This window comes from Alexandromys fortis, unplaced genomic scaffold (assembly GCF_014885135.2).
Source record: "Alexandromys fortis isolate MF-2015 unplaced genomic scaffold, M_Fortis_MF-2015_v1.1 scaffold_25, whole genome shotgun sequence".
NCBI classification, from domain to species: domain Eukaryota; kingdom Metazoa; phylum Chordata; class Mammalia; order Rodentia; family Cricetidae; genus Alexandromys; species Alexandromys fortis.
The window spans coordinates 5,347,577-5,372,478 of NW_026067904.1; the positions used below are offsets into that span (position 1 = coordinate 5,347,577).

Here is a 24,902-nt window from a genome sequence, read left to right on the forward strand (position 1 = left end):
TAGGGCACTGTAAGTTTTTTAAATTTGCTTTTGATGTTTAAAAATATTGGAGGCCTCAAGGCAAGGAAATAGCTGAGACAAATTGAATTAACTTTAACAAGGCTGGAAACAATCTTAGCTTTAAAACATCAACAACATCTTACAAGAAACTCCATAAGTCAAGGTGACAGTTCCACAACAGGCTTCACTCAGTATCTGATCAAGGTAGGTTCCTTGGTTTTGCTGCATAATTTCAAATGAAGATGAAACAGAAACCAGGATGTCTCTCTGAGAAGCAACTCTTTAAAGAGACATGCAATTTAAACAAACACTAAAATCCAAACAAACACCAAGACAGCTAGGTACAGAACCAGTCACAAGCAGTCTGTGTGGCAGACGGCCGAATCGTCTTAGAAGCTTGTTTCTTTGGCTAGGCCATGTCCCCAAGTGTGCACATGGCTGCCCTGCAGGTGTCATTCCTGATTGTACACGCTCACTTCAGAAGGGCATGCTCCCACTGTCCTCAAGGAAAACCCGATGGCCAGGTCTCCTGGAAGCACTGCTGGCAGAATGCACAGCTCTGTTAATTGTTCCTACATCTACAGATTAAAGAAAGAAAGCTCTAATACTTTAAAATCCTGTTCCAACAAAACTCTACAATTTTCCCAAAAGTGCCAGCTCCACAAGCATGAGAGAGATAGCATGGGAGGTGACGACAGAAAGGTCCCTGGAACTCAAGGGCCAGTGACTACAGACAACAGGTAAACTCCACGTTCACCGAGACCCTGTGTCAAAAAATAAGCTGGAGAGAGAGGATACATGCACACTCAACTCCCCAGCCACACACACACACCCATACACACACACACACCCATACATACATACACCCATACACACACACCCATACACACCCACCCACCCATACACACCCACACACCCATACCCACACCCACACACACACCCATACACACACACACACCCATACACACACACACACACACACCCATACACACACACACACACACACACGGCAACAGCAGTATGAAGATAGATCATTATTAGCTCGCTCCTTAAATCACACATAACCTCAATAAATTTAAAACTAAAATTAATCAGACTCTAGATTCTAAACTGAGAGGTCTTACCAAGCAGACACTGTCATTCTGTACTTAGTGAAATTCTCCCAAATCCCCAACACTGTTCTTCTAGCCCAGGCTGACCTCAAATCCGTGATCCTCCTGCCTCCGCCTCCTTCAGCAAGCCCTACTGTCATGCGCCACTACAATCCGTGACCCTGCTCTTCTAAATAAAGTTCTTCCTGCATTTCCCTTAGTCTGTTTCTCATGATGCCACACACACCTAAGTCTGAAAGGCTATCAAACAGCTTCTCTCTTCACTGTTTCCAACAAACTCTTCCAAGTTCAAAGGTGGTAAGTGACCTTAGCATACATTATCAGTACTTGACCCTATGACACCCCTGCTAAAAAGAGGTAGACAACAGTTATGCTATTCTAATGACCAATTTCCCCAACAGACATAACATTTACAAAGAACTTATACATGCATGCATATAAAATATATACACAAATCCTATAATGAATCAAAAAACTAAACAAAGCAAAAAACCTACTACACCCAACCAAAAAGCCCTTCATGTCATAACTTCCTCCCATTTGTCAGTTCTCATCTGTGAAGATTTATCCAGTAAAACGTTTAGAGCAACACTCGGTGGCAATTTCCTATCAGTCATCACTAGTAACTTCGTGCTGAGTCTAGGAACAATGCTACTCTCAACACTTGCTAACAGATTTGATTAGCTGACAATGTGTTTTCTTAACTCTCCTCTGGTTTTGAAGCCCTTTGGTGTGACCTACAGCTCTCATAGCCACCCGCCTCAAGCATCTGCCACACATGCTTCATGCCTGAACTTCTACACAACCACTGTAAAATTCTACTTTGTTGCTTTTCCAATACAGTCATTTTAAAACCCACATGCACACACACGAGAGAGAAAGAGAGGGGGGGGGGGGGCTGAAATCAGTTTATTTTGGGCATTCTTCTCCCACCTCTCTCTAGCCTAACACTGTTTCATCACTAACTATTGGAGTTTCCTAGATCTCCTAATCATGTTTGCTTTTCATCGTCAGCTCTGCTCCAATGTACCTGAGCTCATCTTCCCTAAAGCCCCACATGCTCAACCACACTTCCTGACTCAGGTGCCCAGGCGGCAGTGAAATCCAATTCTCAGTGGAAAGCCAGGCTGTTTTCACACCACTGTTCCTGCCTGAACCTGAACACGTGCTTACAATGAAACCAGATAACCAGTGCCAACCAAATCCACTCAAACTTGGTATCTTCCTCAGTGCACAGCAAGCAGGCACTGCCCCTCAAACTTTATTACAGCAATTACCTATGCTTCCTTAAACAGTATATCACTATTCCACTTCAACTGGATGTCAACATTTTTTGTCTAAGACAATTTTAATGTATACAAGTTGAGCCATGATACATTAAGTCAGCTAGGCCAAAGGCAGGTAATAAATACATCTAAGCTAAATCCACTTCTGCTCTGGTTCAATCCCAACTAGTTGGCAACACAGAGATGACTTCTGCCCTGATGTTACTGTGTCAGGTGCGGCCTTCTAAAAAACAAGTACATCTTTGCTATCTCACTGAGATGGGGCCTCCCTATTGCTTTTCCCCAGACAGAATCAAAGGACAAGGAATTAATAACTTCTTTAAATTACGTGTGTGTGTGTGTGTGTGTGTCTGTCTGTCTGTCTGTCTGTCTGTTTAGATCAGAGGATAACTTTCAGGAGTTGGTTCTCTCCTTCCACCATGTGGCCCTGGTGATTACACTCAGGTCGAGCACCTGCGCCCGCTGGCATTTCAACAGCCACAGTATTAACATTTTTTGAAGAAAGTTCATCATAAAAGCTAGCTTGGAAAATTATAAAATCTATACTGTGGAACCTATAAAAGTCATTTCTTGTTTGATGTAAACCAAAATAAGTCTATTTCATAAACATTAGTTGTCTTATCAAATGGTTATTACTGTAAACTTTTTAGTAGCAAATAAGGTAAGGTCTTCAAGATTTTTATCCAACACTCTTTAGACAGGTCATTTAGAAAAAAAACAAATTCAATGAAAACAGTAAAAAGTGTCATTTCCTAGTAACTAATTTCCACACCACATGTTCCTAGAGGCCCCCTGAGGTCAGGATTGACTCTCCTGAAGCCCAGGTGCCCATCAACCCCACGGCAATGAGAAGCAGACTGAAAGAATGTCCATGTGCTAGTTAGGGCTGTGGCACAGGGACATGCGCACTTTACACAGCTATTTTACCATAGGATCCACAGGCTGCTGTGTGGTGACTACTCCCGCCACTTACATCGGTTTGTTCAACAGCCCCTCCTGAACATTAAAAACACTGTTTATTCTATGCAGTGATCTAAGATCCTTCAAGTCTGAGAACTGAGGCTCCATCTGCAGCTCTGGATATAAGATGACATGTGCCACACATCTTACATCGCACCGCACCGGCACGGAGTTCTTTTGTGTGCATCTTCAAGTGACTGGATTCAGTGGGCAGTGACTTCTAAGACAAAAGGAAGGGTTTATCTTACAAGCCTTTCTGTCAAGGGAAGTTCTGCTCTGAGAAGCTGACCTATAAGCATGACTGCATTGAAGCCATGTTTCTGTGACCACATGACTGACTCTTCACTTAGCACACCATGTTGAACTAACTCAAACTCTACAGAATTCAGAATCACAAGCCACTCGCTACTGGGGAGGAAGAACAGGTTCTCAGAGCTGGAGCAACATAAAATCCTCTGCCTCTTTTCATAGAGAAAGGATAAGACTCATCCACAAAGGGTTTCCCAAGCCATCAATAATGAAACAGAAGAAAAGCTAAGGATCTTAAGATGATGGCTAACTTAAGTTGACGGCTAACTTCATTTTTACCTTTACCTTAGAAAAACAGATGGAATTTGTTGTAATAAGAGCGGCGAGGCTGCGTCCACAGCACCCCGGCCGCCTGCTAGCTTATGCCCGAAATAACAACACACAAACTGTATTCATTTAAACACTGCTTGGCCCATTATATCTAGCCTCTTCTTGGCTAACTCTCGCACCTGGACTAGCCCATTTCTAATAAGGTATGTAGCACCCCAAGGTGCGCTTACCAGGAAGATTCTAGCCTACGTCCATCCTGGGTTGGAGCTTCATTGCGAGTGCCTCAGAGAACAGAGCTATCGTGTCTCTGAGCTTATTTCCTCTTCCTCCCAGCATTCTGTTCTGTTTACTCCTCCCACCTATGTTTTAACCTATCAGGGCCACGCAGTTTCTTTATTGCTTAACCAATGAAATCAACAGATTGATATATGACACTCCCACATCAGGAATCAAGTAGACCAATTCATGAAGCTGCACCACACTGGTCCGCTCTCCGCCACAAGATGACGGCTGCCTGATGCACAGCTTCCCTAAGCATCCCTGCTCTGCCCAGTGTACTCAGAAACCCTGCTGCAGATCTGCTGTCTGGTTCTCCACATCTTCACTAAACCCTTCCCTTCTAAATCACAAACATGAGCATCTCCAGAGGCAGCATGTAGACCTCTGTGGCTCTGTACTAGACTCTTATCTGTGTGAATGATGTACATGCACATAGTGGATCTGCTGCAGGATTGAAAGGTCCCTAGCATTCACCAGCTGGTTAAGAACACACATGGACGCACACATCTGTGCAGGTCGAACATTCATACACATAATATAAAATAAGTGAATCTTTTTTTTTTTTTAAGAATTAATCTCTGACCCTCAACCTAAGATAGAATACTGCAAGAGATACAAAATTCATTATCATGGAATCACCCCGTATTACACACAGTAGACTAAAGCTTCACCTGTCCTACAGTTACAAAGCTGCTCAGCACTAACAGTGTAGACACAACAATAAGCCTTCAGACTGGGGCCTAGTCCTGGAAGTTCATTACTATTCTCTCTCCAGTTCCTTACCAGTCCAGTTCTCATGGCCCCTCCTTCCTGCAAACCAGCCGTCTGACACTAACTCAACTCTCATATAAGCTACACTCCTCCATTCTTCCTCTATTCCCATCATCTCCAGAATTTACCTGCTCTCCCTATCAGTGTAACTAAGGGGTTATCCTGGTCACCAAGGAGTGCAGAGACAAAGAGGATAAGAGAAAAAGGAGTCAGGATTCACTCTGCCCATGTTGTGGAAGAGGGACTTCATCTATGATGAAAAGCTGTCTCCATTAGGACAAGCGGAAATAAAGTTTGACACCCTATCTGTTTCATGTTTACAAACTGCAGACGCAAACACAGACCCCCAACTCCACCTCCAAAGTTCATTCAGACATTTTCTAGGAGTTGATACATGGGAATATGGGCCTCAGTGTATATATCATTCTAGGAGTTGATACATGGGAATATGGGCCTGGGTGTATATGCCTTTCTAGGAACTGATACACGGGAATATGGGCCTGGGTGTATATGCCTTTCTAGGAGCTGATACACAGAAATATGGGTCTTGGTGTATACCCCTTTCTAGGAGCTGATACACAGGAATATGGGCCTGGGTGTATATGCCTTTCTAGGAGCTGATACACAGAAATATGGGTCTTGGTGTATAACCCTTTCTAGGAGTTGATACACGGAAATATGGGCCTCGGTGTATATGCCTTTTGCTATGTTTTTAAACACCGTGTAGCAAGTATACTGCTGGCTAGCATGTTTGCTTGACCACAGCTACATTTTTAGGGTGGTTTTACTTTCCCTTGATCATTAGTGAAAACGTCTAGAGGTAAATTTAATACATAATCTATTCAACATACTTACTTTTTCTTGATTGGTAAGATAATATCTAAATTTCCAAACAAGATCTTGTTCTTCATATGTGAGCTGCTTGGTTGGTGGATAACTCACAATAATCTAAAACAAAAGAGAAAGAACAACATTTACTGCACTTAATATGTATTTCCATTTCATTTAATTTTTCATTTGCTTAATATTTCTGTAACATAATTATTATGCAAGCCGGGAGAAGGCCCGCAGAGTCGACTAAGGCAAGAATGTGCTGAGGCATCAATCCAGACAGCAAGTCATTAGGACACAGGAGCAAAGACGAGACACCCGTGCTCCACATGAACATCTGATTTCAGAGCTTTTTTAACCCAACCAGATAGTAAGTGGGCAAAGTGGCAGTGCCCTCTGCCATAAAATCGGTAGAAACAAAATGATCCCTCCTCTTGTCCAATTAACACATAACCCTGTGAGCTTAGATCCTGTCTTCTTCAGGAACACCCTAGGGATCATTTCAAAGAACACTAACGTCTGAGAACGTTTACAGTTTTCTAGTTAGTCTCTACAGTGACAGAATTACTGAAAGCCCTGAATAGCTTAAAGAAAGAAAAAAAAACCTGTCAAACAACAACTACAACAGCAACAACAACAAACAAAAACAACATACTGTAGACAACATAAAACTGTTGAAGTCGTGAGGTTACATAATTCATCCAACTCTAAAATCACGTGTAATAGTGGCAATAATAAAATGCCCATTTAGCTGCTTTTATACAGTCTGTAAAATCTCTTACATTTAGCTGATCTCTTGTGGCAGCATTGGGTTTGAGATCGTGGTCAGATGGTCCACTTCTTAAACTTCGAGCAAGCTTGTGGTGTTTGCTCTCCACTAAATTCTCCTATAAATTATTTAGATACACAGAGAATGTAAACCTTACAAAGACAAGTGTCAGAAGTCAGAAATAGCAGAGTCCTTTCTTAAAGCCATGTTATGACGTCCGGCTATAGCCAAATAAGTTCTTTCTTCCTCAAGTTGCTACTGTTCCTGGGTTTGTCACAGAAAAAGCAAACTGGGACCATGCAACCCTTACTCAACAACCCCATCCACTAGCTCTTCACAGTTTAAATAAAGTAGTTGCCCCGTCCTGCATCAATCAGACCTTACTTTTAGGATGCAATTGTTTCTTTTAAGTAACCCATGGATTTTAATTCAAATAGCTAAAGTGTACTTACTACAAATCATGTCTGGATAGTTGAATTATGTGTATTACTATTTTAAAATACAATACATGGGTCTAAGTTGTGTTTATTCTAGAGAAAAATACATTCTTAAAAGCTTTGCACAATAGCTTACCATAGACATTTGAGGATCAGGAACTTTTACTAACTCAAAACTTGTTAAAATTGGAGACGACTCATCACCATCCTAGAATACAGTGCAGGGTTAAAAGATAAAAAGAGATTTTACCAAGTGATAAGTGGACATGATATTATAAAATGCTTATATTTAAAGTCTATTTTTAAAACATCACTGTTCCATTTATAACTCTTATTTTCTTTAAATTCCATTTTTTAATCTCTATCACTAATAAAGGATTTTGGCAAATAAAAAGAAAAATTATTACAGTTAGAAAGATTTGAAATCTGGAAACAAAGTGTTTTTTATTGTCTGTGGCTACAATTTCAGAACTTGGTTTACTATAGCTATGGACAAGAAAACACCCCAGTTTTTTTTTTTAACTTAAATGGGTCCAGGTGTCACCACCAGGTCTTGTTCAAGAACTCAAGCATGGATCACATTTCTGGACAATCAGAGACAGCAGCAACACAGCTTCTCAGGGGACAACACAAGCCATCATAGGGACAAAGGCGCAGCACTAATTCTTGACATACACCAAGAACTAAAGCTGTCGTATCTTGTTGGTGCCACCATTCTTGAGGAATGAGGGTTTGTTTTAAACTGAACTCAGCATAATACATGTCTCTAGCAAACATACTGATATAGGCTAATTATTGTAAAAGTTTATTCCCTTGGGACGGTGTACCTAGCATTACATTTTACTATTTCCAGAGGTTAGTGCAATCTCAGCTTTACATATATGGAAGGGAATCGAGGGGGACTAAAGAAATTTACTTCTACAACTTCACTTCAGTAATTGAGTCTTATAAGAAACAACAAATTCCCAAAGCTGTTGTTTAACAGGCTTGTTTGCGGTCACAACACCAGAAAACACATTTATCAGCCCAACTGTGACAGGTAATCTTCACTAAGGCTCTCTGTCTCTGGAGACAGGTGACAAGAACATCTGTTTCCAGGACACTGTGATGCACTGGCCCCGCAATCCTTACTCTGAGTGGGAATATGACAGGATGGGCAGACAGACATTAATTCAGGAGCAACTACCTATTTCTAGCCTGTTATTATTCCATCTATTGTCTAAGCTGTCTTTCAAAAGATCACTCAGTCTTTGAAAGAATCACCCAATTAGCAGGTTCTTCACACAGAAGCCCCATCTGAGCAGCAGTATGGCTTTAATAAACATTTATAGCACAAAGCAGAAAGTAAATTTAAAACACATTGGTAAAAATTTTGCTCAATAACCTTTTCCTTTCTTTTTAACTGATGTTTTCTAATAAACTAATGTAGAATATTAAAAATCCTTCATTTCCACCCTTCCTAGTCTTCCTCATATATATAAGGCTGAAATCAGTTAAATTATCCCAGTGTTTTACTACAGTGAAAAGAACAAATAAGTAAGACATTAACTGGAGAAGGATCACAAAGTAATGATCAATTAGCAATGCAAACACAGATCCTTAAGAAAATCTTTCAAGCAACCATCTTCAAAGTGTATAAGTCACTGGAGGCAGCATCAGTAAGTGATATTAACATGCAAATGTAATTTACTACTTGTAATGAACAAAGATGCATGAATAAATTGTATTGTGTGTTACAAGTGTTCATCTGTCACATATAAAAAATTTGTTCTCATTTAATTGATTTTAACACTAAATTTCCATAATAATGAAAGAAACCACTTAATTATACATAGATATAAGTACACTATACATACAAGTATATAAGTATACATTTATACATATAAACATGAGTATAAACTTACCTATATAACTAAACATATAAGTATTTGTTTACATATGTAAGCATTTCAACATGAATTTAAAGCAAATAACTTGAAATAGCTACATCCTGAACACAAGGCTAATTCTTCTCTAATGAGTAAACATGACCAACACACAACTCTTAATTCACTCTAGTAGAAACACTGTCTCCTAACTGTGAATAAACTATATAAATGCATGTCAATGAAGACTTTCATAAGCATATATAGTTCTAACACATTAGATACAGGTTAAATAACTGACATCGGAACTTCAATGTCTTGCCAAGGAAACTATGATTTCCTACTTTATTGTGCAGATGGACAGCTGGTAACTAATGTGACCTACTCACTAACTTGCAGAACAATTAATCAGAATGCTTGACTCCCTTGCACACTTATTGAGTTTTGTGACCCAGGACGGCATGAGCCAAACGGGCTGCAACTATGTGATATGACTGTTTGTGCAGAAGCAGATGCGGCTGAAAGCTGCTGATTGCTCTCCTGCAACCAAACACTGCACCTCAGCAGGAGAGCCGCCATCTGTACCCAGCCCTTGATGCTAGGAAGCTCAAAAATTCCGAGGGAAATACCTTCTCATAGTAAACGATGCCATACTCCTTATCATCACACTTGACACAGCGAAACTCAACCATCAAGTACATGAAATTAGAGCTGCGTTTCTCACTCTAAAAAAGAAAACACAGACAGAAACCTTAATACGAGTTTTCACCACAATTGAGCAACATAAAAAAATCAATCAGCTGCTACTTAAAATACAACTTTTGCCGCTATCCACATGCAGCAGCCCATGAGAATCACTGTTTTCTTCAGGAGAGTATGCACTCAGCAGGCGACACCCAAACTCCATAAAACTCTGGGTTCAATTGGCATTGTGGATTTCATGATTTCAAAACCTGAGGGCGTTTTGAGGACTATTTTATTTCAAAAATAAAGATGACAATTTTTGCTTGTAACAACTTTCTGCAATTTCACCTCAAACTACATAATTAATCTACTTCAGCAATTATTAAGTACACAGAAAAATAACCTTGTTTTATTTTCTTTTTTTTTAACCAAAGAGAACTTAAAGGATTTTCATCAAATTTTCACAATTTTTGAATGTTATCATAAGATAACTTGTTATTAATGACTTTTTATCAACACTGTATGTGTACTGGGGGATATTTACTTCTCTTAACATGAACTAAAGTAGATTTGTTCTGTTTGCATATATGTGTGTGCATGTACATATATATGGATATATGCATTTTCAAAAACATAAACTAAAATGATTTGACTAATCTTTCCAAAATACTTTCACTGATGTCTCTAGAGCCAGCGCATAAAATGACAATGTATAAACAGGTTACTTAAAGGAAAGATGGTTCAAGGGTTAAGAGAACCAACTGCTCTGCCAAAGAACCAGTGTTCGATTCCCAGCACCTGTAAATGGGCTGATGACGCTCTCTGCTGGTCTCTACTGATATAAGCACTGATATAAGCAGGCACAATGCTAACGTCACTGAAATTGTTCATCTCCATAAAGTACAGTCTACTGTCTGGTAGAAAGCAGAAAGGAAGGGGGACACAGCCCAATGCTACATTTCCACACAAAGAACTGACATGGAAGAAAACATACATGTTTTGAATGAACTATTTATTTTAATGGAACTATTATTAAAAGTTCAAAATTTTCTAGCAGTTTCTGTTGAGAACATATAAATTCATTTTTAAAAGAGCTCAATGTTACAATCAATATACATGTTAAGAACTCCAAGATTCATTTAAAACAAGAACAGTGGGTACCGGGCAGTGGTGGCATACACCTTTAATACCAGCACTCAGGAGGCAGAGGCAGACAGATCTCTGTGAGTTCGAGGCCAGCCTGGTCTACATGAGCGAGTTCCAGGACAGGCTCCAAAGCTACAGTGAAACCCTGTCTCAAAAAACAAAAACAAAAAACAAGAAGAGTGGTTCTTCACACTTTATCTCTATCATCTTTCTCTCTTTCCTTCTCCACTGCTGAGAATCCTTGGAGATATCCTTCAAGATAAGTCATGTAATGTGCGTATCACAGTTGTCATTATCATGATCAGATATTCTCTTGGAATGTGATTCATAAGGTTGTTTCCATTCTCTAGACACAAATTCTTACATCAAACATGGTATTCTTAAAACAAATACACATAATACTCAAATATAACTTTTTTATTATCTTTTTTATTTTTTGAGACAGAGTTTCTTTGTCGAACAGTCCTAGCTGTCTGGAAACTAGGAACTAGCTCTTATAGACCAGGGTAGCCGCAAACTCACAGAGATCTGCCTACCTCTGCCTCATGAATGCTGACATTTAAGGCATGCACAACCACAGCCAGGCTCAATTCTTTTGAATATAACTTTTTAAAGACTCCCTGAAGTCATATTTTAATTAGATATTTACAATGGCCTGACACACAAGGTCAAGAAAATGTAAATTATGTAAATGGAGTCTTACTGAGGGGCCAAATCCAGTAAGTGGTTAATGAATCAGGTGTGTGCTGGATGCCACATGGTAACCTGGGGGAGGAGACAGTACTGCTGCACCACTCACAAGCAATGGCAGGACTTGAACAACATGAGGGGGAACACACACAGGCACTGAGCCTTCACATAGGACAGCTAGTCCCTGCTAATGATCCAAGTTACTTTAAGAAAAACTCACAGCTAGGAAGTAAGGGCTGACTTATTAGCCAGCTGTCAAGCAAATACGAATTCTTAAAAAAAAATTAACTTAGTAATCTACAGAATATTTTCTGACATAGGAAAGAAGACAACTCACCTCATTAATCATTTCTATCTCTCTGAATGTTAATCTGTCCAACCAATCCACCTTGACCATGTGTCCTTGCCGATGAGCCTTGGTCAGCTGTAGAAAGTAAAACAGGGTTAATTTCAACAGAGACAAACAAAACGGAAATGAAGGGTAGCAACTGATCACTCAACCCTGACTTGAAAATCAAGAATCTATATAACACTGAAACCCAAAGCATTTTAGGAGGCCACATCAGCCTCACAGGATTGTTCACTGCATACAGTGTATTAAAATGATTATTACTATTAAGACAATATAATATAGATTACAGTAAGTGAATTCTGTCCTTCTATTTGGGATCAACACTGAAGATAATCTTATCAAGTTGTACAAATACTTCAAATTCTTAAATGATCCAAAATTTAAAACACTTTGGGCTCTAAATATCTAATCCTGAGCCTGCCCTAAGAAGCCCTTCTACATATTCAATTCCACATACAAAGTGTTCCATACATCGGATTACATGCACGAAACACTCCTACACATTAGAGTCTATGAGGACTGCTGAGAAGTCAAGAACAATGGCAATGGGTTTTTGATCCTACTGCACGTACTGGCTTTGTGGGAGCCTAGGCAGTTTGGATGCTCACCTTACTAGACCTGGATGGAGGTGGGTGGTCCTTGGACTTCCCACAGGGCAGGGAACCCTGATTGCACTTTGGACTGACGAGGGAGGGGGGCTTGATTGGAGGAGGGGGAAGGAAATGGGAGGCGGCGGTGGGGAAGAGACAGAAATCTTTAATAAATAAATAAATAAATAACTTAATTAACAAAAAAAGAGTCTATGTGTGTAAATCTACACATTAGAACATCAGATTCCACATCTACTCCTCAGACTCCCACATACAAAGCACTTCCATTCTCTACAAACAAATTCTTATATCAAACATGGTATTCTTAAAACAAATATACATAATACTCAAATATATGTATCAAAGCCACATAAAATATCAGATATGTAAAAAACTAGGCAAGAGACATTTTTCTAAAGATGGAAAAAAATCGTTAAAATCAAGTTTTTAAAATCAAGCCTGCTCCAAAAATCAAACAAACAAACAAATAAATAAACAAATAAAATCAAGCCTGCAATCTTACCACGGTTAGTAAGCAAGAGAAGAACACAGCCCTTCCTGAATGTTACCTAGATGTTCTATAGCTCTTATATTTTATTATCATACATAAAATCAAAATAAAAGATCCTCTAAAGGAGAATTAAACACCTTTTCCCTATTCTTCTCATTTGTAATATAACAAACATTCTGAAAAACTGACTTATACACGGAAAGGCAATTCTCGGGACCCAACAAATCATTACTCTAAGATTTACATGCATACACACATGCCTTTATTTTAGGAGACAACAACAAATGATTTAAAATTCTAACATTGCTGATGCTTGAGTACCTTGAGGTCTTACACACTGTCTTGCCCGAGTTTCATAAATTATATCATAGTGGCTTTTCAGGTTCATAGAGAAGTCAAGATAAGCTACAAACAAGGTCCTCAGATTAGAACTGGCTTTGACATTGACTGTGTAAATTTTAAACATCAGCTTTACTTATATATCAAAACTCTTAACCAACAAATTCACAGAATGATGGAACACTGGGCATCAAAACCTTATACCACCACTTCTCTTAGCTCATCCATTTCCTCTTCACTGTCCAGGACATGGCAGTATTCCCATAAAGACATCAAACCGTGCCATTAACTGTTACCTCACTCAGAACTGAAAGCCAGAACCACTAGTATTCTTCATCTTCCCTGACACCATCACTGAGTTCACAGTATTTCAGGAAAAAAAAAAAAAGTGACAACCTTATGTAAAAGGTCTGAAGCTCAGGGGCTAGAGAGATGATGGTTCAGAGGTGAAGAACATTTGAAGCTATTGCTGAAGACCAGGGTTCAGCTCGTAGCACCCACATACTGACTAGCACTTGTAACTACAGTTCCAAGGATTTCAGTGCCCTCCCCTGGTCTCTGTGAGCAGGAGGCCCACAGGTGGTGCATTTATGTATAAGAAGGCAAAACAGTCACACATTTATAATAAAACCTTTTTTAAAAGATTTGAGGTCCACTGTAATAGGAAAGGACTACCTAGGAAATAATAACTTCTTATAAATAGCAAATAGTACCTTTTCCCCCATAGTAACCTCTAAATGAAAATAGACATAGAGATCTTAGTGACTACTACTCATGTTTATAAAGAAATGGAACCAGCCTAGAAGTCCATCAAAGGTGGATAAAGAAAATGTGGCACATATATATGCACAGAAATTTTATTTAGCCATAAAGAATGAAACCACACCTGAGAGAAAACAATGGAACTGAACAAAGATCATTATCTTACAAGAAATATGATAGACTCAGATAAATACTGTGTTTTTCTCATAGACTAAATCTAGATGTAAATTGTGTGTGTGTGTGTGTGTGTGTGTGTGTGTGAGAGAGAGAGAGAGAGAGAGAGAGAGAGAGAGAGAGAGAGAGAGAGAGAGAGAGAGATAAAGAGACAGAGAAAATGTGATTGTGCATATAAAACGTAGAAGTAAAAAGTGGATTAAACTAGAAAGAGATCTTTAAAAGCGGAAAGGACAAAAGACCAAAGGGAGGATAATGGACTACATGGGACATGAAAGCAAATAGGATACTTGGGAGAAGGAAGGGGATTAGTAAATCAGAGGTGGGAAGTGGAAGCGAGGATAGAGTAAGAACAAAGTATGACATAATGACACACTGTAACATGATTTTGATGCTAAGTTGAACAGTTAATAAAGGGAGAACACCAGTGGGTGAATAGTATAATTACATACAGCAAGGGCTAGATACACTGTTGGCTCTGGTAGAACATCAGACAGATGTGTGAGCTACATCAATGAGAATAAGAAACATCCAGAGGACCAGAGACCAAGCAGTGTGGCTTAGAGACCAAAGAGTGTCACACTGTAGCTGGAGGCTTGGTTCTACACTGACAAACTCTTCAAAAATCTGTCACTTCTGAGCCGATGCCAATAAATATTATTTTCTATCTATGTGCTAACATGCAGGTAGATGCAAAACATGGCAAGCAATATCATCCCATATAGCTACTAAAGGCTGATAGGAGTAATTTTTTCTTTCCATTACATACCATATAAATTCTTACAGATTTTTACTACTACTTTGTTCATATGAAAAAAATGTTTATATAACTTCTGTATTTTCTACTGTAAAAGCCAGTTTGGAACGATGTGACTCTCAGGCACCCCCACCTGCCTGTCTTTGCTATCAGCACATGGTAATTATGCAACTTCAGCTCCTCCAGCTTCTGTTATTTACTCAACATTTGTTCTGTGTTTGTGATCTAACAGTTGGTCCCCATGATGACTTGCTATGAGGAAAGCACTGGCAATGGTGAGCAGTTTCCTGATGGGGAAAATGAAGTGAGGTTTCCGTCTTCTATGAGGTACATCCAGAGACATTGGGAACTTTCTGGAGCCGTCTGTACCGGCTGAGTCTATGTCACTGGTAACACATGTCACTCCCTACACAGGCAAGGCCTTGCTTTCAAAGCTACCACAAAGGTCAAGCATAAATTACGTTACAGACTTCAATTGTAGGAGCTGTTCAGGAAGCGATGGGAACACAGACTTTAAGAGCTGCAATCAGAAATAGTAATGTCTGTATGCCTCGACAGAGAAAAATAATGAGGAATTCAACCATGAATGGAAAATCAGGAGTAATTTTCACATGTTATGATGACTGTTCAAGAGCTCCTACATTGCACCTTGACATTTAAAGAAATTCTAGATATTTTTCAAATTAGCTATAGAAGTTCTGCAGAACTGAACAGCTGCCACTGAAAACGTCTCCCAGGAATCTGCCCTACTGAACTACCAGTATAAAGCACACCCAGCTAGAGGCCCACGGCATTTACTTCATTATTTCCCAGCATTCCTGAAGAAGCTATCCTCCTTAGAAACACGAAGCTGGAGCTGGGGCATGCAGAACGACTTCTCTGAGGGCTGCGCACCATGGTAGGAATGGTGGACGGGGTAGAAAACGTCTAGATAATTCACCCAAATTCAATACAACAAATAACACACCAGCTACCGAGGTCCCTTTTACATCTTCAGGCCATCATGGCTTTTATTTTTAGCTCAAGGCACACGAAATAATTATAAATAATTAAATATTAATTTGTATTTACATGTATGGAATTTACACAGCTATAATCATTATGCACAGTGAAAGCTCCCCAGAGCCGTTATTTCATCTCTTGTTGCCGATAACAACATAGCAAACAGGAGTAGTCCTCCAGTCTACAGCCGTTTCTAGTTCCCTCCACTTCTACCGATGCTGAGGATCAAAGACGACGTCTGTCAACATAGGTGAGTGTAGACAACTTGTATGTGGTGCTGGGATAAGCTTCCATTTCATTCTGAGTCTGAAATGTCAGTGACCTACATCTTTCCAACAAGATCTGCACCCTGCTAAGCAGCAGGGTGAGAAATCCGATCTATTAAAAATGTTTGTGAAGAAATCATCCTTGCTAGGTATCCATTCTAGGAAGAATCAGCAAGTGGCACTCTTTGTCAGGTACAGAGGATTCTAAAGAATTCACAAGAGCCATACAGAGTTGGAGAAGGTCAGTGTCCTCCAAATAATGGGATAATTATTATGCCCTAACTTCATCGAGAGTTAAACAGGAGTGGCCAAGGCCATTTAAGTAAAAGAATCAACTGGAACCAACAGCAACATGGTTAGGAAAGTTCTTGGATTCCTAATTATATATTATCAGATATTGTGGACGATGTCATGATGAAGGACAATCTCACAGATCAGTGGGTGTGGATAAAAGTACAAAGGACAGGGACTACAGCAGCCCAGCTTGCCACACAGCACCCAGAGCAGGAGCAGCAGGTGGGGTCCTATCAAACAGCAGCCCTTGGAGACAGATGAGCTCCCTGATTGGCCCAGCCTGCTGTGAGCACCGTAAGTGCTAAAGCCATGACTCTGGCAGAGCTAGCACTTATGGCTCACTTACATCAGAATAAAAATCTGTCAACTTTTTGACCCAGCCCAGGACCTGTTCTAGCTTAGAAGTAGATGAAGGGACTAATAAAAAAATTCATAGAAATAAAGTAATAGAAACATTCAACTGGAAGCTAGAGGACAAAAACAAACCAAACAGAACACCAGAATGGCATGATCAAACAAAACTGGACTTAGCCAGTTCACACTGCTGCCCTCAAACATATAACAGAAAGTGCCTGACAATGAAATTCATGCATCTTGGCCCACACCAACCACCAGAGAACATGTCCCAACTGGAACTGCCCTCATTTGCAGAGTGACAATTACATGCCTGAAAACTGTAGGGGTTGGTCATAATGTAAGATCTATGTGAAAATGGAACCCGCAAAACCCACTGCCACAGTTAGATGGTACTTCAGACACAACCATAATTGCTACACTTTGCTCTATCCTATATAAACCTGCTTTCTTTCCACTCTGGTCTAAAGTGTTCATTTTTTTCACTAGCTTGCCAAATCCCCTATCCAAAACTGTTCACATGAGCCAGCAAACTGGGCCAGAGCAGGCCTGGGATGATGAACTCAACAGAAGTAGGCGCATATCCAGACCAGGGACATTTGTGGATTCAAGACTGAGTCAGTGACCTGGGCTGGAGCAGAACTGAGACAGCAAACTCCACAAAAGCAGGTACAGGAGAGCAACTGCTGAGCCAGAGCCAGAGACTGCTGTGGGTCAGGGCATGAATCTGGGACTTTTGAAGGAGTAAGCCTGAGCCAGGTCCTCTGTGGGTCTGGACTCAACGGAATATGGGACCTCTGAGGGAGTAAATCAGAGCCAGACCGTTACAGGACCGACTCCAAGACAAGGACCTCTGCAGGAGCAGATCCAGATATTAATCCACATACTTTTGAACACCTAATTTTTTTTTACCAAAAATCAAAAATATCAAATGGAAAAAAGGACATATATTTATTTAACAAATGGTGTGGGCATAACTGGATATCAACATGCAGAAGAATGAAAATAGATCCATATCTATCACCACGTACAAAACTCAAGTCCAAATAGATCAAAGACCTCAACATAAAGCCAGCCACACTAAACCTCATGGAAGAAAAAGTGGGAAGTACACTTGAACACATTGGCACATGAGACTACTTCCTAAATATAACCTCAGTAGCACAGACACTGAGAGACTCAATTAATAAATGGGACCTCCTGAAATGGAAAAGCTTCTGTAAAGCAAAGGATACAGTCAACAAGACAAAACGACAGCCTACAGAATGGGAAAAGATCTTAACTAACCCCACATCAGACAGAGGACTGATTTCCAAAATATACAAAGAACTCAATAAATTGGTCATCAAAAGAACAAATAATCCAATTAAAAAAAAATGGAGTACAGACCTAAACAGAGAATGCTCAACAGGGAATCTAAAATGGTTGGAAGACACTTAAGAAAATGTTCAACATCCTTAGTCATCAGAGAAATGCAAATCAAAACAACTCTGAGATTCCATCTTACACCTATAAGAATGGCCAAGATCAAAAACACTGATGACAACTTATGTTGGAGAGATTGTGGGGTAAAGGGAACACTTCTGCATTGCTGGTGGGAATGCAAGCTGGTACAACCCCTTTGGATGTCAGTGTGATTTCTCAGAAACAATCTTCCTCAAGACCCAGTAATACTACTTTTGGGAACATATCCAAAGGATGCTCAATCATGCAACAAAGACATGTGTTCAACTATGTTCACAGCAGCATTGTTTGTCATAGCCAGAATCTGGAAACAACCTAAATGACCCTCGGCCGAAGAACAGATAAGGAAAATATGGTACATTTACACAATGGAGTACTATACAGCAAAAAAAAATCTTGAAATTTACAGGCAAATGGATGGAGCTAGAAAACATCATTTTGAGTGAGGTAACCCAGACCCATGTGTGTACTCATTCATAAGTGGTTTTTAAACATAAAGCAAAGAAACAAGCCTACAAATCATAATCCCAGAGAACCTAGACATCAATGAGGACACTAAGAGACATACATGGATCTAATCTACATGGGAATTAAAAAAAGACAAGATCTCCTGAGTAAATTGGGAGCATGAGGACCATGGGAGAGGGTTGAAAGGGACGGGAGCAGAGAAAAATGTAGAGCTCAATAAAAAATAATTTTAAAAAACTGTTCACATAGCCCCACAGGTAATTAAAAGCAGGCATTTGTTTTGTTTTGCCTCTTTTCTCTGACCCTTAAGAAATGAATAAAGGTAATTTTTTTTCAGCAGACAGTGAACCCTTCAAATCCCCAGAAGCTATATGCATGCAGCCATAGGACTTTTTAGCGTAACCATGCCAGGTGTATCGTGATTTTCTGTTACTGTACTCTACACTCCCTCAAGTTAAGACGCCATTACTTTACTCTTTCATCTCTAGTACCTTTCTTTTTTCTTCTTTTCCTTTTTATTTTGTCTGTTTCTTTGATTGAAACAGGGTCTCAGCATGTAGCTCTGGCTAACCCAGAACTTACTATATAGACCAGGTTGGCCTTGAACTCACAGATCTGTCTCCCAAGTGCTGGTATTAATTAAAGTCATGTTCTGCTGTTCCTGGTCTAATACTTTTCTTAAGCCTGGAATAAATGGATATAAATAAATACTGACAAAAAATTCTTATTCCTTGTCAGCGGCAGAAAAGACAGACAATCAGACAGACAAACTAAGGCTGTTTCACAGATTTCTACTATCTAAAGATGCATCTCTGAAATAAACAAAAATAATGAGTCTCATATAAAAATCCAACTGAAACTATGAAATAATTTGTAAGACATACTACAGCCATACATAAACTTCGTCTGAACAGCTAACACTTGAAGGAACTGTGAGAGCACACACGTGCATGTCAGAGTCCACCTGGGCATATATATTTAGTTCTTAGCTAGCAAAGAAGATCCAAGTTTTTCTATCTTCTTGATTAATGAAGTCTCATCCACAATTCCTCAATTTTACTTTTAAACATTCCTCATAAATCTCATTATTCAGGAAGAGTAGTATTTGACATATAAAAGTTCCATTTAGTTAAACTTCTCACAGATTAATCTAGTTATAAAAGCATGTTACTTTTTCCCCCTTGGGCAGAAACTATAGCTGTAAAGACAGAGAATTGATTTCTCAGAACATCAATCAATAATGTTTTAGGGCTCAATATCACACTGGCATCAAGAGAGTCTACTCAGGGCCACTAGTTTTAAGACAAGTCTAAAGGCTTTAACAATATTGGAGAACTGTGAGCAAACCAATGAATTATCGAAAAGATGCCACTCAGCAAAATGAGGAAAAAAGTGACAAAATCCCCCAAACCCTGGCTGTAACACTAAACAGTGGCGATAAGTAATCAAATCAAACAAGCTGTTCATAAAAGGTATATATCTAGAACAAAACTCATTCTTTATGAACTTCATATAAAACATGTTCCGTAACGTTACTGGCACCACTGAACAAGCCTGACAGCCTTGGATAATCTCAGCACCTGCCTTAGTTACTTTTCCCTGCTGTTCTCAAACACAATGAAGAAGGCAACTTAGACAAGAAAGCACTTAACAGAGAGCTTACAGTTTCAGAGGACTGGCGCTCATGATGATGAGAGCTTACATTTTGATCTGCAAGGAGTTAAAGAGAGCTAACTAGGAATGGTGAGGGCTTTTGAAATCTCTAAACCTGCCCCAATGACAGACACACCTTCTCCAACAAGGCCACACACTTCCTACCCCTTCCCAAACTGTTCCACCAACTGGGGATCAAGTATTCAAGCACATGAGACTATGGGGGCCATTCTCACTCAAATCATAACAGTAATTATAATTCTAATTTTTAATTATTGTCACTTTAAAAACATCTAAAGGGATAAATGAAACAAGATGAGACACTTTCAACCAACCCAAATGTAATGGCCAGGAGTGTGCTTTTCCCAAACTCTAATTAGTAAAAAAATTCTCTTTTTCTGTAAGATAAGCATTTTAAAAGCAGAAGCTGTGCTTACTCGTTGGGATTAAAATCCACTACCACAGTCAAAATATGTGAACAGGGGCGTCACTGCTTCAAGGCAGAGAGTATCTGCGGTGCACTCCATACTGCATGCTGTCAAGTCTCAACTGTTTCCCCGTTAAGACTAACTCCCTAAGAGTGTGACAGGTTCTTCTCGGTGTTTATGCTATCCTGAAGAATGTGTGTATTCTTTCAAAGAAATAGCTGTACTTCATTAAGTCTTTTCACTTGTTAGACAGTTCACACTTCGAGCTACCATTCTTCTATTGTATTTTCTCTTAATGACTTAGATTATAGTGGAGCAGCTTGATCGAAGGCAGAATGCCTTCCATTCAGTTTTTATAAACTACCATGTAAATGATGGGAACAGCATGTGCAGTGCAGTTCTACAGTTAGTTACAGACAGCACTTAAGCAAAAGAGTACACCCCATAATCTGCAACCCCATCTAGGCAGCATACAGCAGGGTAGCTTGTTTGTCCTGCTTCTGTTGTCCCCTGGCTCCTGCTGCAGTAAGCCTGAGATCCAGACCCTGACCCAGTGACCAGACGTGGCTCTGTGAAGTCCATGGTTCCCCTCTTCACTGCTGGCGTGAACAGCCACCCCTCCCCCAATATCCCCGCACAGACCATGAAACATTTTTTGTACTTTCTTTGCCTCCTCTAAATCAAACTGTCAGAAAGGAACGCACACGGCAAAGGCATCATGCAGAGCTGCTAAATGAGGGAGTGGGGAAGCGAGCTTCTGCACTAACCTTTCACGTCCAAAGACACAGGCTCAACATAAATCAGATACCGGAGCCCAGGGGTCACATCTAAAGCCCCTGGAGGACATGCCTCCTATCAAAATTCTTACAGTATGACAAGCTGAAAAATAGAGATGAAGGGAACACTGGGCCACCATTACCAAGAAGCTGGCCCAGACCGTGAAAGTCAACAGACAGCCCTGAAGTCTGATCTCTTACTATGTTCACAAATCAGTTGAAACAGAAGCAAGCATTAACTATAAAAGTTTAAAGATGGAAAGTGAGCAAGATGTAGGGTGCTACATATTTTAATACATAATTTTTTTTCCTGATCCCTAGTAAAACTCTAGGATATCCAAATTATTTTTTTTAAAAAAATGAAGCCAGGTAGTGGTGGCGCACGCCTTTAAACCCAGCACTCAGAATGCAGAGGCAGGCGGATCTCTGTGAGCTGGAGGCCAGCCTGATCTACAGAGCTAGTGCCAGGACAGGCTCCAAAGCTAAAGAGAAACCCTGTCTTGAAAAACCAAAAAATGAGACCTAACCTGAGTACTATACAAGATAACTTTTTTTCTCATATACATTTTTCCTCAAAGGAAAACTAGAAAGATTTATAAAACAGTCTAAATCACTAGAGAGATTTATTCCATTAAAATTACTATAAAAGGACTGTTTAAAATAAAACAGACTTAGATAGTTAATCATATTATAATAGTTAATCATATTATGGTTAGAATTTCACTCCATAGTTAAGCAAAAGTCAGAGTAAAAGCATTATTCCAGGTCGGAGTTGCCAATGCTTGCTTAGTAATTACCCAATACCATGTTTCCATGGGCTACTTAATGGCTGGTCTTCATTTCACAGTCCCCAGTATCCTTTGGTCTGGCTAGACTGAAACTGTGTTCTTGTGACCCTTAAAAACCAAATCTTTCAAATTTTAGTAGCCCACAGAGTACATACACAATGATTCTAATAAAATATCTATGTGTAAATCACGGAAAGTAACCAAATCCAAGTTCGCTGCTGATAAACTCTTAAAGAGAGGGTGGACCACAGAGAGGCTTGTGAACTGCCCTACACCCCCAGGAAGAACACGGATGGACCTGGAAAGGAGCAGCTGAAATGCGTTTTTACTCAGCTGGAGAAAGAAAGGAGCTGAAGACTATTCCAGGGGCGCACTCAGTAGGGAGCTCTGCCACCCTTTTCACCTCAAACAGCAATGTAGGAAGGAGACATCATGATGGAAATACGGGAGACCTGCACTTCCAAATCTCTTGCACGTCTAGAACCATGTCATGGCCACACAGTACGTGATTTCATGCATGCAGAAGTCTACAGACAGAAAGTGGACCAGCAGCCATCAGGAAGTACAGGGAGGATGGAATAAGGGGTGACTGCTGAGTACCTGGAGCTTTTAGGGGTGAAAAGGTCCTCAAGTCACACAGCGAGGAGGATCACACAAGGATATGGAGCATATATATGCCTTTCAAGAGCGAAGGCTCATGAATCATATCTCAAAATGGTTACTGACATTTACTTTAAACCAAGAAGACAACTGCCAGGATTCACAATAAAAAGGCACACGAATCCACACCAGTCAGAGTTCGCCTCGTCTCCGAAGCCCATGTACCTTAGCGAGGCGGCTCATCTGATCTTCGGAGAGCGTGCTGCCTGTTCTGCCAGGAGTTCGTGTGGGTTCAGAGCCATCTGCCTCCACGTTAGGCCACACCTTCAAGTCATGCATTCCTTGGCGAAACATGCTGTAGGGAAAGGAGTTCAGAGCAGAGGTAAACCGAGGCAGCTCATCATAATGAAATGTGTGTCAAGCTTGTCCGGCTCCAAAGCCCCTATGGTTCGTGCAGCACTGAGCTAAGCTACTAAAACCGCAAATGTCTCCTCAAGCTACTCTTTGTCCCTTAGATGATCAGAAATGGGAGACGTATATAGAAATGACCTAAATCCAATGCATATGTTACCAGTGTGGAGGGAACTCCTTCCAGAGCAGACTTAAGCAAGTGTGCACCTTTCTTATATGGCTCCAGTGGCAAACCAAGGTAAACTCCAGAGCATAAATGAGCAGTTACTTACAGGAACTTAAGTGACCATAAGGCAGCCAGACATGGGTCTGTCTCATCCCAGAACAGACCTCCGCATGGTCACACAAATGCAGCCTGCTTCAGTTAGCCTTCCACAGTCTACATAAGACCCCCGGATACAATGAGGCCACATAGTCAGGACAGAAATGCATACAAATAAAGGGCTGGAAGATGCGTGAGGGGACAGTGTGAACCCTAGGTGAGGGTCCCGAGACTCTCCCTACACCCTCCTCCTACGAAGAGTGGCAAGTCAACATGGCCAATCAACGGGGATCTCTCTCTGGAAGTATTCGTAGTTGTTAAGAGGAAAATGGTGTCAGCCATGCTTGGAGGCCAGCACTCAACAAGCACCTCAGCAGACATCTTAGAAGAGCAGACACCAACTTTCCAGCCAATAGAACAACATCATATTTAAAGATGGAAATGAAAGTAAATGACATACATCATTTTTCTGTAAGCCTGCCTGGGTTTGGTACCAACTGTGCCATCTACGGCATGCATGGCTGTGACCATGAATAAATAATGTTCATTCCTTAGTATACATCTTCTCATTAATAAAAACATCATATTACAGATTTTCTTGTTAGTACAAAAACATATAAACACAGCCTCTTATACAGTTAAATTTCTTTCTCAAACAGATCAGATAGCCAAGGCAGGGGGATCACAGATTCTAGAGTAACACAGACAATCTAATAAGAACTTGTCTGAAATGAAACAAAACGCAGCACAACCTTGAAGCAGGCCCCGAGAAACTGGCTGCAGTGTAGTATCTAAAGCACTACTAAAAGGGAGAAGTGGGGAGCCTCACATACACCTTCAGAAAGAGCACGTGGCAGCCCTTCCTGCTCTTGACCGCTCTGCTCCTCAGCAAATACTCTGGCTGAATTTAACTAGAAACAAAAAGCCAAATTTTGCAGGAAGAAAGTTGGTTTACTAAATGATTTAGGCACCTTGGGACAGATGTAGAAAAGAGTTTAAAATGGGGAGTTTGTGAGGGGAATGCTAAGTGCCGGTAACGAAGTGATCACACCACTATCTTTGGACACTAATGGAAACTTGTCTAAAACTATACTGTTCCCACCCCCCAACCTCCCGGTGGTGAGGCAGAGGATGCGCACAGCCTTACATCCACTTGGAAAATCAAACCAAAGGAACGAGACAGGGGTCCAGCACAGCAGGCCCTTCTTCAGCTCCATCGGAGACCCAGTATCAGCTGTGGAT

At 40.3% G+C, this 24,902-nt stretch overlaps 1 protein-coding gene across 1 annotated transcript in view; it reads right to left on the bottom strand.

Moving 5' to 3' along the window:
- Positions 1–24,902, bottom strand: part of Pik3c3 (phosphatidylinositol 3-kinase catalytic subunit type 3) — a 78,251-nt gene that overhangs the window by 47,541 nt on the left and 5,808 nt on the right. Inside the window, exons 4-9 of the mRNA XM_050135093.1 lie at positions 23,213–23,342; positions 11,747–11,833; positions 9,519–9,614; positions 7,161–7,232; positions 6,601–6,705; positions 5,843–5,935 (exon numbers count right to left, since the gene is read on the bottom strand). Of these exons, the coding sequence (XP_049991050.1) occupies positions 5,843–5,935; positions 6,601–6,705; positions 7,161–7,232; positions 9,519–9,614; positions 11,747–11,833; positions 23,213–23,342 (583 nt within the window). The remainder of the gene's footprint in view (positions 1–5,842; positions 5,936–6,600; positions 6,706–7,160; positions 7,233–9,518; positions 9,615–11,746; positions 11,834–23,212; positions 23,343–24,902) is intronic.